Here is a 17,192-nt window from a genome sequence, read left to right as displayed (position 1 = left end):
CTACTTGGAAACAGAAAAGAACTGATTATAAACTTGATATGCAAAAAGAGAAATTCAGTCAACAAAGGCTTGCCTATCATGTGTGGAATTACACTAGCTACATCTAACAAATCATCTTGACAGAATGTCACAAATGAGTCTCCGGAGCACAAATCTTAAAGTTATTACACATTGCATCTTTGAGGATGTTTCCTAACGGAACTGAAACAGACACTGGTGATCACTGAAGCTTCAACACAGAGATGTTTGTGAATAAAACTGGCTACAGCTGTAACTGGTGCATTTTTACTTGATGCCAGATTTATCATCGGCTCGATAATGCGCTAGTAAAACGGTTTAGATTTCCATGCATGCCTCGATGAGACTTGAAATGCAATGTATGGCATCAGACCAAACGAAAATGAGGGAACAAACACCTGTTTCTTGGTTCTACATTTTGTTAACATCTCCATAATTAGAGCCATGGGGCATCCCAATTAACTCCTTCCGTTGTTTCTGCAGGGGAGCTTAAATTGACAAAGATTAAAGAATTAATAATTCCTAAAATGAATGGGTTTGAGGCAACATGTGCCAACTGGTTAAACGTCAGTGATTATGTGTGGGATGCACCTGTAGGTAATTACTCTACAGTGAGTCAAGCTCTAGAGATCTACAGCCGGAAATACATTAAACACCAATTTTTCAGAGATGGCCACTTATCAAGTAATGAATGAATAATCACTTTGCTTTTAGCAATTAGTATTCATATAAACTATAACATTCAATAAATATTGTTCTTCAGTTCAATACATTAAATTCTTGTGCTTTCAAAAAGACTAAAATATAAATAATTTCCCATGGTTAAGTAGTGATGCAAAGTCTGATTCATTTCCGCAAACTGATTCTTTTTGAACAGTTCGGCTCAATAAACCGGTTCAAAAATCTGATTAATCAGTTCCTAACATCATCATCAACCATGTTACTATAGAGGGTTTGCACTTACTTCACGATTTGGTCAGTTAACCGGATGCGTGGCCATATTGGCGATACTCAGATGTAAACAACAGCATGGGTTGCATGGTTAATGTACTACTGAATAAGTTGTTCTGCTAATTTATGCTGTTTAAACCATGGTAAAAATGTGTGGAAGCTGCTAAATCATATGGACAAGCAGGAAAAGGCGCAATATTTTGACAAACTAAAGTTAATAGGCGGTAAAGATATGTACGAGCAGTATTTATTAAGATATTAGTCTAATATTCAGGGATTAAAGCAAAAAAAAAAAAATCTTCTGACTGAAAATTGTTGCTCCAAAAAATCTTTGCCAAACACCATTCCACAGCCATACCTGTCACACACCCACTTTATAAGCAGTTTTTTTCCTTCTTACAGTGCGTGTCCTACTAGTTTAAAAATGTTGAAGCATCTTATGATCAATAATACAAAATTCTGATAAAAAATTAGCCTTGAGGTGATAATTGACTCATTGATGTGATTTACAGTGGCAGTTTCTTTTTACCTTTGTAATGGCATTTTTTTTTAAATTAAATGTCATTATCTGTCAAATTAAAAAGAAAGTATTTATTATATTTTATTTTTTTAAATTTCTAATTAAAACAATATAATAGCAGAATAAGACAACTAAATTACCAATCATATAAAATTAGTAGGCACTACAGAGGTGGCACAAAGGAACACAAAAGTGGCTTGTAGGTGCAATTTCAGACATTTAAATAAATTCATGTTGAGATAAATGTTTTAAATATACATTTTGATGTAGAAATATTACGTTTTAAATAACTGTAAGTCTAATTAACATTGACACTAAATCCGCTGGCAGGTGGCGGTAAGTCAAATGATTCGTTTGAACGGCTGATTCATTCGGGAATGAAGTCTTTATGAATGGATGAACTGAAGATTTGTTCAAAACGCGCTTTCATTCAAGAATGAAACACCGCTGTTTTGCTTTTAAAGATGCGCAGCGGCTAAGCTGTTACTTATTTAGAAATAGTTTCATTTAAAGAAATAGAGTAAAATCAGACAATAGAGATATAGTCAGACAACACAAGTCATTTTATATTTTCTTGTTATTGAACTGTGGTATTAAATCAATATTACATTTGCTTACTCCCTTAACAATTGTTTAAATCGGTCATTCTCCTTTTCGCGTTCTGTGGGCGCACAGACAATAATCCATAAGAGCGCGCGCAAATGAGTCTCTCTTTCACTTTAAATAAGCAGGGCTCAAAAGCACGTGCAAATGATAGATTCCAATGTGTATTAATACCCGCACCGAAATTCTAGTTCTGCTCTGTGTTCTCTGCTAAATAACTAACTGTGAATGATGCCAGCGGCGTCACTATGTTGTCACTGAGAAGCTGCAGCCGCGGCAGAGATGATTTTTTGGTTTGCCGTCAGAACAACAATGTATATACTTTAAACGTTTCTTTACCCCTCATATTCTCTAATTGACAGAAATCTGTCATAGACTTGTTGCAGGTAACGGAAATCCGTCGTAGCGACGGAGAACTTTAATCCCTGAATATTTCACCTACCTGACCTGAAATCATAAGAACAAACACGAATGTTGTCAAGATTGTTGCACTGGAAATGCTGGTTCACGCCTTTTGTTTCCTCAGACAGTTTTTTACACTCTTCTCCTTGATTTTATTATAACTTTTGGCGGTCTAGAGTACTCAAATTGTTTTTCCCGGTCCAACCAATAAGTACAGCCAAAAATATAACAATAATTGACCATTTTCAGCAGCAATAATCAGCGAAATATGCCAGTTTCGCTTGGTTCAGTGGCACTGTTTACCTTTCGCGTCTTGAAAACACTATAATCTCGATGATTTGAAATATAGTCGGTAAAATGTAGTTTTTTCCCCTACGCTTTAATAAAAATGAAGGCCTATTTAATAAAACCAGTTATAAGCATATATCCAGTACGTTTTGTCTGTTATTAAAGGAGCTTAGACTGCGCATCAGGCTCGTTGTGCCAAGTCAGCAACTCACCAGTCAGGATCCTCGGTAATCATCGGCAAACTTCGACAGGCTGTGCGTCTTGCGTCATCAACCCGGAACTGAAGTTCGACTCGGTTCGACTTTGTGAAATGGTTCAAAAGAACGATTCGTTCAAGAATCGAACATCACTATTAAAAGCAGTGACCCAGCTCTTGGTGACTGTGGTTAGAAAAGTTTTATTCATTATTGATTGAATGTATTTTCCAGTAAATTTGAATCAACCACATCTCTTGTATGATAAAAAAGAAAACACAAACAAAATAAACAAAAAAAACATCTCAAATAAAATGCTCAAGATTGTGGTATCATCAAGAAGTAGGTGAGTATGAAGAATAAATTTTGCATTGAAATACCCCAAAAATAAGAAGTTTCAACATTTATAGCAGAAACACAAAGACTCCATTTCTCTCTTAACTAATCAAAATCAACACCCTTATCTGTGAGAATATCCGAGTAACATTGCGTCAGCAATGTGTAAAACACCAGTTCAGTTAACTCTTCAAAATCTCACAGCGGTATAAATGTTAAACGTCTCACTTGAACTTTACAAATCTTTTACTGCTTATAAAATACTGCTCTCACATGAGGCCATAAAGGACTGCAGTGTTCTGTGCCTAATAAAACACGTCAAGAAAATGGAAAGAAAAAGCCAGAGAAATAGAAGCGTTTCGATGGCCACACAGTGTGTCATGTTTTGCAGTACAATGGCAGTGTGCAGGGGGAAGGCTGAATAGGTAGAGCTGGAAGCCATGTTCTGAAAGCCTGCAGTGAAGAAGCCAAGAGCTCAGAAAGGTCAACTTGGCCCCAGTAGCCGATCAATGATATCTCCACAAACATCATCTCACAAGGAGCCTTGTTGCACAGTGTGTGTATGTAGGACAGAACAGCCTAGTGTTTGTATTCTGTAGCCTTTCTGCACTCTTTTCATTGTTCATTCTAGTAACAGAAAACCACTTATAGTTGACTTAATTGTTAAAAATGTGTCATTTATTTACCCTAATGTTGCTTCAACCCTATTTGACTTCCTTCCGTGGAAAACAGAATATGTAGCAATGTTTTTGTCCACACACAGAAAGTCAATGGGTTCCAATGCATGTTATTTTCTATTTAGTACTGACCTGAATAAGATATTTCACAACATGTAAACAGATGTTTACATTTAGTCCACAAAAGAAAACAATAGTTGAATTTATAAAAATGACCGGTCAAATGTTTTTACACACACACTTGATTCTGACGCTTCTGATGCTTAATAAAGAAAAACAATGCAATAAGAGCTGAGGATGAAAACTTTTGAATGGAATGAGGATTTGTCCATTTTTCCTGTTTTGCCTAAATATAATATTTTTTTCATTTTTCATTGCTGGAAAGGGTTAAAATATGACATAAAATATGTCACAAAAATGATGAAATGATGGGACCTGAAGGATTTTTCAAAGAATAGCAGGCAGTTTAACTGTTCAGGAAAAACAAGGGACTCATGAACAACTATCACAAAAAAAAAAAAAAAAAAAAAAAAAAGCTGTGGATCATTCAGGTAACAACATTATTAGGAATTTAGTGTATGTAAACTTTTGAACAAGGTCATTTTTATCAACTTTTATTTTCTCTTGTGGGCTAGATGTAAATGTCTCAGGTCAGTACTAAATGAAAAACTTAGTTAAAATAATTAACATTTTGCAGATTCTGCAAGGTGTATGTAAACTTTTGACTTCAACTGCAAAAAAAAAAAAAGTCATATTTGCATCATTTGGAACAACATGGGGGTAAGTACATTTTTGGGTGAACTATCCCTTTGAGCTATGTCCCATGTAGGCCTACATAGAATTTTGACACTCTTTTAGAGTTTTCAAAATGATCAAAAATGTGTAGAAACTAAATCATAAGCATTTGAATTTGGCGGAAATCTCTGGATATTCCGTGCGGGCATAGTCTAACATGATCAAATCTTTATCAAAGTACCCTTGTTGTTAGAGCAACATCATTTAAATTCAATTTTCTTCATGTATTTTCAATGGCTTCACTTCAGCAAGATCTGATGGTTTGTGTTGGGGACAAACTAGCTTATTAAAGCACATTTGCCCATAACTGAGGTCAAATTTAATTCCGTCCTAGGAGAGCTCCCAATGAAGTGGCAATCAAAACATGTGGCGGCTCGCTCCCAGGTCTCCGATGAGGTATGGTGCCTGAAACGAGGCGTAGCAGCTATGCAAGGTCCATGAGGTGGGAAATCACAGAGCAAGATAATCAACAAGTTCAGTTCCGCTATGCTCTACCGACTGACAACAAATCAAATTTATCCCTCACTCAGATTTAGATTTACATCGGAGTATTTACACTATGGACAGGTCGTTAAATGAGCTGATATGTTTGTTCAATACGCAGAGTGACTGAGAGAAATAAGCAATGTTGTTTACGGGGCACTGGATCCGTATAAATGCGTAAGATCTTGCTTGTTAGCTTACTCTAACTCTTTTCTAGTAAGTTGCCTCATAGAACATTTCTGTGCAAAAAAACAAAACATCTCTGTGAGCTAATCTTCGTAAAAAAGAAGGACAACATTGCCGAACACTGATATGAACTAAAATATTGCACACTCAGACAGAAGTAAACAGGTTTATAATATTGGCACAGCGCGAGTGTCGAATCAGACACAAGACTTTTCTGTTTTGTTTTTTGAATTCAAGACATGAACACTTTTTTTCCCAAAAGAGTCCCACTGGCTTGTTATTGCAGCACATTTTTTTCTTCCTTTTTTTAATGTTTTGTTTTTCTTTACAAAAGAGTTTTATTGGTGGCTATTCACTGAGAAGAGTCTTCGAGTGCATTTTGGCAGTACGGTGCGTCTGTTGCGGGCGGGCAGACAGACATAGGGGCAGACGGCAGGTGAACGGGAGGTCCGTGCGTTACGTGTGACGCGTGCCGCTCCGTCAAGATGGTCACATGCCAGAGGCTCCCAGGCCCATGCTGGCTGCGTGGCTCATGCACGGCAGCGTCTGCACAGCTTTGGGGAAGTCATGTGTGACAATCCGCCCGTTCTCCCCGCCGCTACCGTTCCCGCTCATCCTGGTCAGCGTGGAGCAGCGCATGGCGTCATTGATGGATTGCTGGGATGGAGACACAACAGCGTTAGACAGGAATATGGAAATACGCGCAGGACTGTTTGAAAGATGCTCAATTTTAGTAGGAGACAGTAAAAGATGATTTAAGCATCTGCCTAATGGAGTATGCACATAAAATGTTTTGCCATGTGATGACTGGATAATTTGTTAGACAACATTTGTGAAGTGAACAAATCTGCAGGCCTGCGCCAACAGATTTCCATCTTTTGGGTTTTCTGACTGTAATTGATCAGCATGGTGGCTCGGGGGGGCACAACACAATGCCTTTAGCAAAGCAAACAGATGAAATGCTAATGCAACTCTTCTGATAATGACGCATTTCGGGAAACAATCCAGAATTAGCCACATTGCTATATTAAATAACAACCACAGCTCTCTACATTTCAAAACCTACCAATTCCACAACATGGACTCATTGGAAAAATGTCCCTATCTACGTACACTATCAGTCAAAAGATTTTTTAATCTTAAGTCTCTTCTGCTCACCAAGCCTGCATTTATTTAATCCGAAGTACAGCAAAAACAGTACAATTTTGATTTGAATTTTGTTTTAAAATGTAATTTATTCCTGTGATTTCAAAGCTGAATTTTTAGCATCATTACTCGTCACACAATCCTTCAGAAATCTTTCTGATATTATGATTTGCTGCTCAAAAACATACAATATTATTTAGGTAAATACTAAGTATTGTTTCAGGTTTTTTTAATGAATAGAAAGTTTAGAAGAACAGCATTTATCTGAAAAAGAAATATTTTGTAACATTAATACACATACACACACAAAAACTGACTCCAGGTTTTTGAATGGTATAGTGTATAATGTTACAAGAGCTTTTTATTTAACATAAGCGATGATCTTTGGATGTTTCTAGTCATCAAATAAATAAATGTACTGAACTGTTTTAAATATTGATAATAATAATAAAGAATGTTTCTTGAACAACAAATGAGCATATTAGAATGATTTCTGAAGGATCATGTGACACTGAAGACACTGAAGTAATTATGCTGAAAATGTAGCTTTTATCACAGGAATAAATTGCATTTTAGAATTTATTCAAATAGAAAACAGGTATTTTAAATGGCAAAAATATTTCACAATTTTACTGTTTTTGGATCAAATAAATGCAGGCTTCTTTAAAAAAAAACCTTACTGTTCACAAACTTTTGACTGGTAGTGTACATTTGTGCAAAGCTCCAAAAATGTACTACAATTTCCAGCTGAAACAGCCACTAGTGCCAGTAAACTACCAATTAATTGTATTACTTCTTACAAATGATCAATTAATACAGATTTATTTTTCTGTGGTTCATTGTACAATCCTTTGTTATGACCTCAAAACACTTTTATTACAGTGCATCATTTGAAAACTAAAACATTTTGACATTTTCATCACAGAACCAGCTCCATATGTATGGCTTTCATGTAGTAAACTTGCTCAGTAGCTCACCTAGTAAAGTGTTACGCTTCGGATGAGTAGTTTTTTGAAATCGTAAATTTGTAAAAAGATTGCAGTAGTACATTTCGCAAGAATGTACTATTTTGTTCTTTCCACTTTAAAGTTTCAGTTTCTTTATAATTATTTCCAAAATTTACTATTAATTATTACATATTGTTTCACTGTAAATCTTACACCATTGTTTTTGTCAGTGGCTATTTACACTAAATGCAAATAGCAATTAGATATTATTTATACTAAGTGAAAATAACATGTTCTTAGAGATAGATGCTATTTACACTAAGTGAAAATAGCGATATATTCTATTTACACTATGTAAAAATAGCATTTTCTTTGCAATAAAAAATAAGTTAGATTTTATTTATATTACATAGTGCAAGTGGCAGATATTTGCACCTCAGTATTGTAGTACATTATTAAACAGTATGCAATAATAATGTATTGAGTGTAAATGATCATTTTTAGAAAAATAAAATTTAAATGGCTGCTGCCTTATTGAGACAATAAAGCCCTCCCTACACCTTCCCCTAACCGATAAACACCCGTGAGGCACTTTATTTTATGCTTTTTGATTATTTCCTTTATTTTATTGAAAATAAATGCCTTTCTGATCTGATATGTGATGTGAAAAGGGAGGATTCGAACTCGGGTTGATTGCATCAAAAAGTCACTGCTATTTGCTTTATCGCCTATGGTTATTCAGCAGGCATCTTTTGTAATGTTGACTAGCCCAACAAGACAGGCTATTTCCACTTTGTATTTGAGTTTTTTTTTTTTCAGTGTAGAAGCAAGCTTTTTTAGTGGCACTCACTGGACATTTCAATTTGAAAGTGTCAGAAAACATGCAGAAAGCTGCAAAATATTTTGCAGAAATGTCGCCACAGGCACGTTTTTCCAATGAGCTTGGGTTGCAATTCCATGCTTTACTACCCATAACAGTACTGAGCACTTGTGTTTGAAATGATTTGCTATGTGAATGACCCTTATTTGCATTAAAGATGTGTTGTGTGCTAATGCTGTTGTGTTGTCAGGTTTTAATTGCTTGGCTAATGCTGTTGCATTGTGCCCCCCAGGACCACCGTATTTAGGCCCTCAAAACCAAAGCTGACACTGTAAAGCATCTCTGACATGCGGGTAGACAATAAACAGTCTTGATAGGCGTGTAACACGAGCTTAATTTGCTACGGCAGTGTGGAAGTGAGAAATGTCATCGTTTTATTGCTGCTGTTGTGAAGAGCAATCCGCTATTGTAGTCGCAGCCAGTGGGCCTGAAACCAAGGCTAATGATGTGTCCCTTTAAATCGCATTTTTCCAATCTAGGAATGATTTCATTGCCCTACACTTCAGCGCATTGGGGGATGAAGTTATACGCCTGATGCAGACTAATTAGTTCGCCTATAATGACTCAGATTCCTGCTCGCCTAATATGAAAAATGGACAGCTGTGAAATGTGACTCCTGTCAATTGAATTAACAAAGCAAATCTATATTAATCTTTGCTATTATAGTATTACACGAGTGTGTAATACCCAGCTAAACTTGTTACAAATCCTACTTTGGGTAATTGCCTTTCATAAAGATACTTATTACAAAAATCATACTATCTGTATATGCAATGGGTTATGTTCATCGGGGACCTTTTTTCGCAATGAGGCTTCTTTGATTTGCTTATGGAAGCTTGTTTCTGCCACAGGATACAAAAACAGATGCAAGATATACACCTTTTTCCTCAACGCAGAAGTAAGCCTATGGGTGAGACTTTATGCTTCATTCCACTATAGGGAAATATGTGACCCTGGACCACAAAACCAGTCTTAAGTCGCTGGGGTATATTTGTAGCAATAGCCAAAAATACATTGTATGGGTCAAAATTATTGATTTTTCTTTTATGTCAAAAATCATTAGGAAATTAAGTAAAGATCATGTTCCATGAAGATTTTTTGTAAAATTCCTACTTTAAACCTATCAAAATGTAATTTTTGATTAGTAATATGCATTGTTAAGAACTTAATTTGGACAACTTTAAAGGTGATTTTCTCAGTATTTTGATTTTTTTGCACCCTTATATTCCAGATTTTCAAATAGATGTATCTCGGCCAAATATTGTCCTATCCTAACAAACTATACATCAATAGGAAGCTTATTTATTGAGCTTTCATATGTATATATCTCAGTTTTGTAAAATTTAACCTTATGACTGGTTTTGTGGTCCAGGGTCACATATGTTTGTACTACAAACCAGTGTGCTCATATTTAAGATAATACATTAAAATAATATGGTAAGACACACCAATTTGCAATACCAAGCAGCAAAACAAGCTAAAAATAGCTGGATGCAGATGAAACCGGAAGCCACACCCATGAACTTTACAAATGGCTGCACCCGCTCTCACAGAAATAAAAAGGTGGATAAATTTAAAATTGTAAGGAAGTTGCAATTATCATTATTATTTTTTTGTTCCATGGCAGAAACAGGCTTCCACAGGCCTGTAGATTGCTTGTTCATGATAGATACTTTTAATCAACTATGCATTAGCAAAAATATGTTAGGTAAGATCTGACATGGGTCTTATTGTATAAACGAGCACAGGAGCTGACTGATGCATAATCATGAGTCTAGACGGACTATTTTTGGAGTCATGCATGGAAACAGAGACCTGCAGTGTCTCCGGGGAACACTTGCTCTGTTTCATGAATGAATAGAGACACGATGTGTATAAACAAAGCTCTAGTCTATGGACAGAGCGCCTAGCGGACAACGGGAAACTGAGGGAGCAGGAAATAGAAGGAGAGAAATAAATAAAGAGAGATCAAATTAGGAGTAATAAATAGGGCTGTCAAGATGTACAAACGTATGCATGTTTACATACACTAAAAAATGTGTATGTAAACATAAAAATGTATTAAACTATAAACATAAAAATAATTAGTTAAAATAAAACTTAAAACAGTAAAATATTGTCTATTAAATTAAAGATATAGTTTACCCAAAAATGAAAATTCTGTTATTGATTACTCACCCTCATGACGTTTCAGACCCGTAAGACCTTTGTTTATCTTTAGAAACACAAATGTAACCCTGGACCACTAAACCAGTCTTAAGTAGCACAGGTATATTTGTAGCAATAGCCAAAAATGCATTGTATGGGTCATAAATATCAATTTTTCTTTTATGCCAAAAATCATTAGGATATGACGTAAAGATCATGTTCCATGAAGATATTTTGTACATTTCCTACCGTAAATATTTCAAAACGTAATTTTTGTTTAGTAATATGCATTGCTAAAAACTTAATTTGGACAACTTTAAAGGCAATTTACTCAATATTTAGATTTTTTTTGCACCCTCAGATTCTAGAGTTTCAAATGTTGTCCTATCCTTACAAGCCGTTTATCAATTCAGTTTTCAGGTGATGCATACATTTTAAAAATGGACCGTTATGGTTTTGTGGTGCAGAGTCACAAATTAGGGTATTTTTGATTAAATCCAAGAGCTTTCTGACCCTGCATAGACAGAAACACAACTGACATGTTCATTGTTAAAATATTCCATGTGACATCAGTGGTTCAACCTTAATTTTATTAAGCTAGGGAAGAGAAGAAATTTAAATAAAGTTGTTATTTGTATTTTTTTTGCACACAAAAAGTATTCTTATAGCTTCATAAAATTACAGTTGAGCCACTGATGTCACATGGATTATTTTATCAACGTCCTTACATTTTTTTGGTCATGAACGTTGTGTCAGTTGTGTTGCTGTCTATGCAGGGTCAGAAAGCTCCTGGATTTCATAAAAATATCTTAATTTGTGTTCTGAAGATGAACGAAGGTCTTACAGGTTTGGAACGACATGAAGGTATTTTTGATTAACATTATTAAATAATCACATTAATTATATTTATTTTATAATTAAATATTTTTTTTACATTTTTGACAGCCCTACTATTTAAACAGGAGTGTAAGAGACAGAAAAAGAAGAGGTGAGGAGAAACAGATGAGATTGAAAGTGGGCAGCAGAAGCTTTGAATCTGGCGACCGTTAGATGGGGGGCAGGTTAGGCTGCTACGTGGGCAGGATGTGGCCTAGTTCTCCGCAGTACTCGAGGATCCTACCCCAGAGTGCTTTATATCTTAACAGTGTCGGCACCGTACAGGCCGTAACTCTGCAGCTCAGTGTAGCTGCTTTCTAAGGCGGTGCAGTGAAAGGCCTGAGCGGCCCGCGCAGACACCTTCATTCTGCGGGACTCTGTTCTGGACTTGTAGCAGAACTCCACCAGGGCCACCAGCATGGCCAGACCCAGACCGCCGATCAGAATGTAGAAGACCCCAGCCACATTGCTGAGGCTAAGAGCACTGGTCTTGTCCTACAGAAGAAGGAAAAATGTCTTAAATGAGAGTTACGGTATAAAATGTTCACAAATTCACAGGGACAAAGACAACAGAAGCACTCCTATACATTACATATACACATTTATGCATTCATCCAAACATCTAAACAAATACATATACATAAAAGCTAAAATGAGGACTATCTTAAACAACGTTGCAAGTGCAAAAAATACTGTGGCACTAAATATAGTGCTTTAAAATAGTGCTTTAAATATAGTTTCCTGCTCCTATCTGACCTCTGAGTATAAAATATTATGAATATAGGTGAATATAAATATTTTGTTTGGCTACAAACAGACTGGTGAACAAATATATATCGCATTTTAGCTTAATGATATTCATAAAGCAATATCCATTGTCATGTCATGTTATGTTAATAATACATATGATTATAATATTAACTAGTACATACAATTACATAAATGTTAAAGGAGAAGTTCACTTCCAGAGCAACAATTTCTTGTCTTTCTTTCTTCAGTTTTAAAGAAATTATGCTTTTTGAGGAAAACATTTAAGGATTTCAATTCATATAGTTCACTTCTATGGTGCCCCCGAGTTTGAACTTCCAAAATGTAGTTTAAATGCAGCTTCAAAGGCCTCTAAACAATCTCAGCCAAGGAAAAGGGTCTTATCTAGCTTATTTTCTACATTTTTTTTTTTTACAATTTTTTTTTTTTTTTTACAATTTTTATACTTTTTAACCTCAAAAGCTCTGCATGTATTCTGTGCACTCTGTTTCAAGACAGTTAGGGTAAGTCGAAAAACTCCCATCTCATTTTCACCTCTAACTTCAAAATCGTCCTACATCAATGCAGAAGTACCGACCCAGTGTTTACAAAGTGAACATGCCAAGAAGATCAAATGCCATTTACAAAAAAAAAATAATAATAAATAAAAAATGTAAAACAGCAATGTAGGGCAATTTTGCAATTAGAGGAGAAAATAACTGGCCATTTCACTAGATAAGACTCTTCTTCCCCAGTTGTGATTGTTTAGAGTCCTTTGAAGCTGCATTTAAACTGCATTTTGGAAGTTCAAACTCATACACCACCATAGAAGTCTGGAGAAAAATCCTCAAAAAACTATTTCTTTACGACGGAAGAAAGAAAGACATTTTGGATGAAAGGGGGAAAAGTAAATTATTTGTAAATTTTTGTTCTGGAAGTGAACGTCTCCTTTAATGCATTTAAATAACACTGTAAAAAAAGTTGTTTCAAAAAGTATTTTTAATTTGTTACACTGCTGACTTAGTTTTTTTTTTGTTTAGTCAACTTAAAGGAACTGTATGTAAGAAATGTATTTTAGTTAATCATAAAATGGCCCTGACATGTCACTAGACATTAAGAAATCATGTTCATTTCAAATACTTATATCACTGACAACAGTGGTCCAGCCAGGAAATTGTCATTTAAAAGTGAAAGTTGCAGCCCACGACGTGATGTTATTGTTGTCATTTTGTGTTTTGGTCTGAGGCTCCACCCTCCAGCTATCTACCAATCACGAAGTCAGTAGAGTTTTGTCATCCGGGTTGCCAGCTCTGTTACAGCTGCAGCTATGATTGTGTCGGATAAAACATGTATAACGTTACGAAACCTAAAAGACCTCGTTATGAATCCGAAATACGTCGTGACAAAGTCCGAAATAAAACAAGGATTTGTATAGGAGATGCCTTTGAAAGATGGAGACGGCTGAAAACGGAGAAGAATTTGAAGACAGACGCCAACGTTGCTAATTTTCTCCTGGAAAGGTAAGATTCATCTATGTTTGGCTAACTTTGCTTCCGTACACAGTGGATTTTCCGCGGTCGCCCGTGCTAAATGCGTTCATAAAAAGCTTTATATCGCACCACTAGCAGGGTATGAAAACAATCTATGTTCCGACTGAAATGTGGTATTACACCGTGTCTACACTGGACACGACAGTTGTCGTGCTGCAACAGCTAAAGTCTGTCTACACTGGACGTGACAAAGCGACCGTTGCAAATCATTTAAACTTTATGTGAGCACGTCATAAATAGGACGCGGCAGCTGATTACTGTCGGGGATCTGCCGTGTCGCGCCGCATCCAGTGTAGACAGCATAATAGGTTCTATTGTATTTTGTCGCGTCGCGTCGCGCCACGCCGCTCGCGTCCGGTGTAGACACGGTTTTACAGTACATCTTTACGAAATATTTGGCTAATCGCCATTAGTAAATTCTTGCGATACATAATTACTTCGCAAAACATCTCTCGTGAAGCAACAGAAGAAAAAAAAATACTGTGTAGGACTCGTCACTTGCCATTGGAAGCATGTAGCAGCCTAGGTTCCTGCTGGATCCTGCAGCTTAGCTGGCAACCTCGAGTCAGGGGGGAGGGGGAGGGGACACACCGTTCTACAATATTTTGAAAGTGATTGCAGTACCAGTTTTGGCCACAATCCTACATACGGTTCCTTTAAAATTTTAAGTTACTTAATGTTAATTTAAGTGACAACTGGAATGTTTTAATTGACTAAACTAAAAAAATTTAAGTCAGCGGGATAAATTATTGATGTTGAATCAACAATTTTTTTTACAGTGTAATATTATATAAAGTAACTAATATTAATTTAATAACTTTAAAAATAACCAGTACAATAGGTTAAACACGTTAAAATTGTCATTTAAGACTAAAAATTAGTAACATGCATGCATGCACTAACACGGGCAGTCTGTGTTCACATTCGACTCATTTAGCACTTATTTAACCTTATAGTTAGCATCTTCACTAATTTACAAGCTGAGCTATTGCAGACAGTATCACAGCTGCAAAAGACTATATTAGTGGTTGGCACTCATGCAGCCCAAGTCATGAATCTAAGGAGAATTGGATTTGCATTTAAAGGTGATCTAATAACAGACTAAGGAGCTGAATTTGGTGTGGAACCGGTTCTCTAAGAAAGGCACATAAGGGAGGTGTGGTGTCATCTGTGTGTGCCATGCAGGTGGGTTTGGTGCGGTGGGGGTGTCGGGGCCTATGACAGCACAGACAGCTGTCCACTGGGTTTGCATCCAAATACATGCACACTCCAAGGGCAGACAGTAGGGAGAACACAGAGGCTGAGGACCACAAGGGAGGCTTGACTCTTACGGATGATCAGAGCAATATGACCAGTCTCTCTCCAGAGCTCTATTCAGACCACCAGGCTATTTTAAACAAAGTGAGCTTATCATATAATGAGTCATCCAGTCTATAATAATGGCCTTTCTTATCACGGCTCCTGGAGCTAGACGTATGATTATTTACACTTGAATTAATATTAAATTTATCAGATGTAAGGTGTGTATACATACATAAAAAAGGTAAATCGAAACTGTCAGCATCCAAAAGAAACTAGTCAGGAATGCACATCATATTTAACTATGCTGCCAAAATGTCTAAATCTGTTATAAACACACATCTAAAGTCTGTAATTTATGACAGTACAAAAATAATGGTTTGAAATGTTCTGAATAGTATACTAACATATTCCCTTTTCAGTTTAAAGACATAATTGTGACCCTGGACCACAAAACCAGTTTTAAGTAGCATCTGCAGCCAAAAATACATTGTATGGATTAAAATGATCAATTTTTCTTTTTAATGCCAAAAATCATTAGGATATTAAGTAAACATCATGTTACATGATATTTTGTAAAATTCATACCGTAAATATATCAAAGGAATATATTTAAGAACTTCATTTGGACAATTTTAAAAGTGATTTTCTCAATATTAGGTTTTTTTTTTTTTTTTTGCACCCTCAGATTCCAGATTTTCCAATAGCTGTACCAAATATTGTCCAGTGGAAAGCTTATTTATTTAGCTTTCAGATTATGTATAAATCTCAGTTTACAAAAATTGACCTTTACGACTGGTTTTCTTAAGAAATTAATACATTTTTACAACAAGGATACATTCAATGTATAGAAATTAATAGAAGTGACAGTAAAGACTTTTATAATGTTACAAAAAATTTATTATGTTAAAAGAAAACAAATGTGAAGTTTTGAACTTTCTATTCTTAAAATAATTCTGTATATGTATTTATTTTATTTTATTTTATGGATATGTTATTAAAAAATATCAAAATTTAAAATTAATCTTGCAATGGTATTGTCAGGATTCTTGTCTGTTCTGTCATGTTTTTCCTAGTGTTTTTCCCTCCATGTTTCCCATGTAAATGGTTTAGTCCTTGTTTTCCCCTCTAGTTTTGTTTCCATTTGGTTTAGTCTTGCCCATATTTGTATTTCCCCCTCGTTATCCTTGTTATCTTGTTTGTAACCACACCCCTGTTTTTGTGTTTATAAGTCTGTCAGATCACACCCCAGTGTCTGTTGATAATGTTACGTTGTGTTTTCTGTCTGCCCCTGGATTTTGTTTGTTTATTTTTAATAAATCAGTGTTTTTGTTTATATCCGTGTTTCCTGAGTTTTCCCTGGCTCCTCTCCCTGCACGGTGTGACAGGTATGAAGCTTTGAGATTTTTTGTAAACAAAGAAAAGAAAATACATTAAAAATAAATAAATATGACTAAATATTTCGCATTAACAAAGCTATTTTAAATTAATATATTGTATATTAATATATATTATTTATATTATTATAATATATTATATATTAATATATATTTATATATATGAGATTAATTTTATTTTACTTTATTTTATTCTATGGATGTGTTCAGTTTTAAATGTGTACAGTAAGCTAAAGTTTATTTATATTTGTTTATATATTGATTCATTTTGGCGGAAAGGGGTAATGTGGGAGAAAAAAAATACAAATTTGCAGTTGTATGAAAAAAAAAAAAATCAATATTAAGCATAACAACTATTTAACATTAATAATGTTTCTTTAGCACCTAATCAGCATAACATGTTTTCATACAAAATTTAATAACATTTAAATTTTAGTAAAGCAAAAAAGCAGATTCTACTACCACATTTGTCCTCTGCCAGCCCAAATGAAAGAATACAACCCTGGAGAGAGAGTAAGAGCCGGCCATGTCCAGATTCCTAACTGAACCTTCTGGAAGGGTACTGAGAGGGCTAAACTGAAGGGAACAGAGCAGGACCAAATATGTGAACTGACCTTTCTTCCGGAGTCCTTGCTTCCACACTCCCCCTTATCGTACCACCATTTGTTTTTCAGTTTGTCTAAGACGGCTTGCTCACTGAGTTTCAACACCGCTAGGTTAACTGGGATTCTTCAACCAGGAAAATAACA

General features: G+C 35.5%; 1 protein-coding gene across 1 annotated transcript in view; it reads right to left on the bottom strand.

Annotated features, from left to right (window-relative positions):
• Window positions 1-3,163: 3,163 nt before the first annotated feature.
• gria1a (glutamate receptor, ionotropic, AMPA 1a) overlaps window positions 3,164-17,192 on the bottom strand; it is a 101,280-nt gene continuing 87,251 nt past the window's right edge. The window contains 2 exon segments of the mRNA XM_073821111.1: window positions 3,164-6,110; window positions 11,811-11,945. Of these exon segments, the coding sequence (XP_073677212.1) occupies window positions 5,943-6,110; window positions 11,811-11,945 (303 nt within the window). The 3' untranslated portion in view covers window positions 3,164-5,942.

The sequence above is a fragment of the Garra rufa genome, chromosome 16, assembly GCF_049309525.1.
Source record: "Garra rufa chromosome 16, GarRuf1.0, whole genome shotgun sequence".
Classification (NCBI taxonomy): Eukaryota; Metazoa; Chordata; class Actinopteri; order Cypriniformes; family Cyprinidae; genus Garra; species Garra rufa.
The sequence above is the reverse complement of the archived record's forward strand: the minus strand, read 5'-3'. Positions and strand labels throughout refer to the sequence as shown.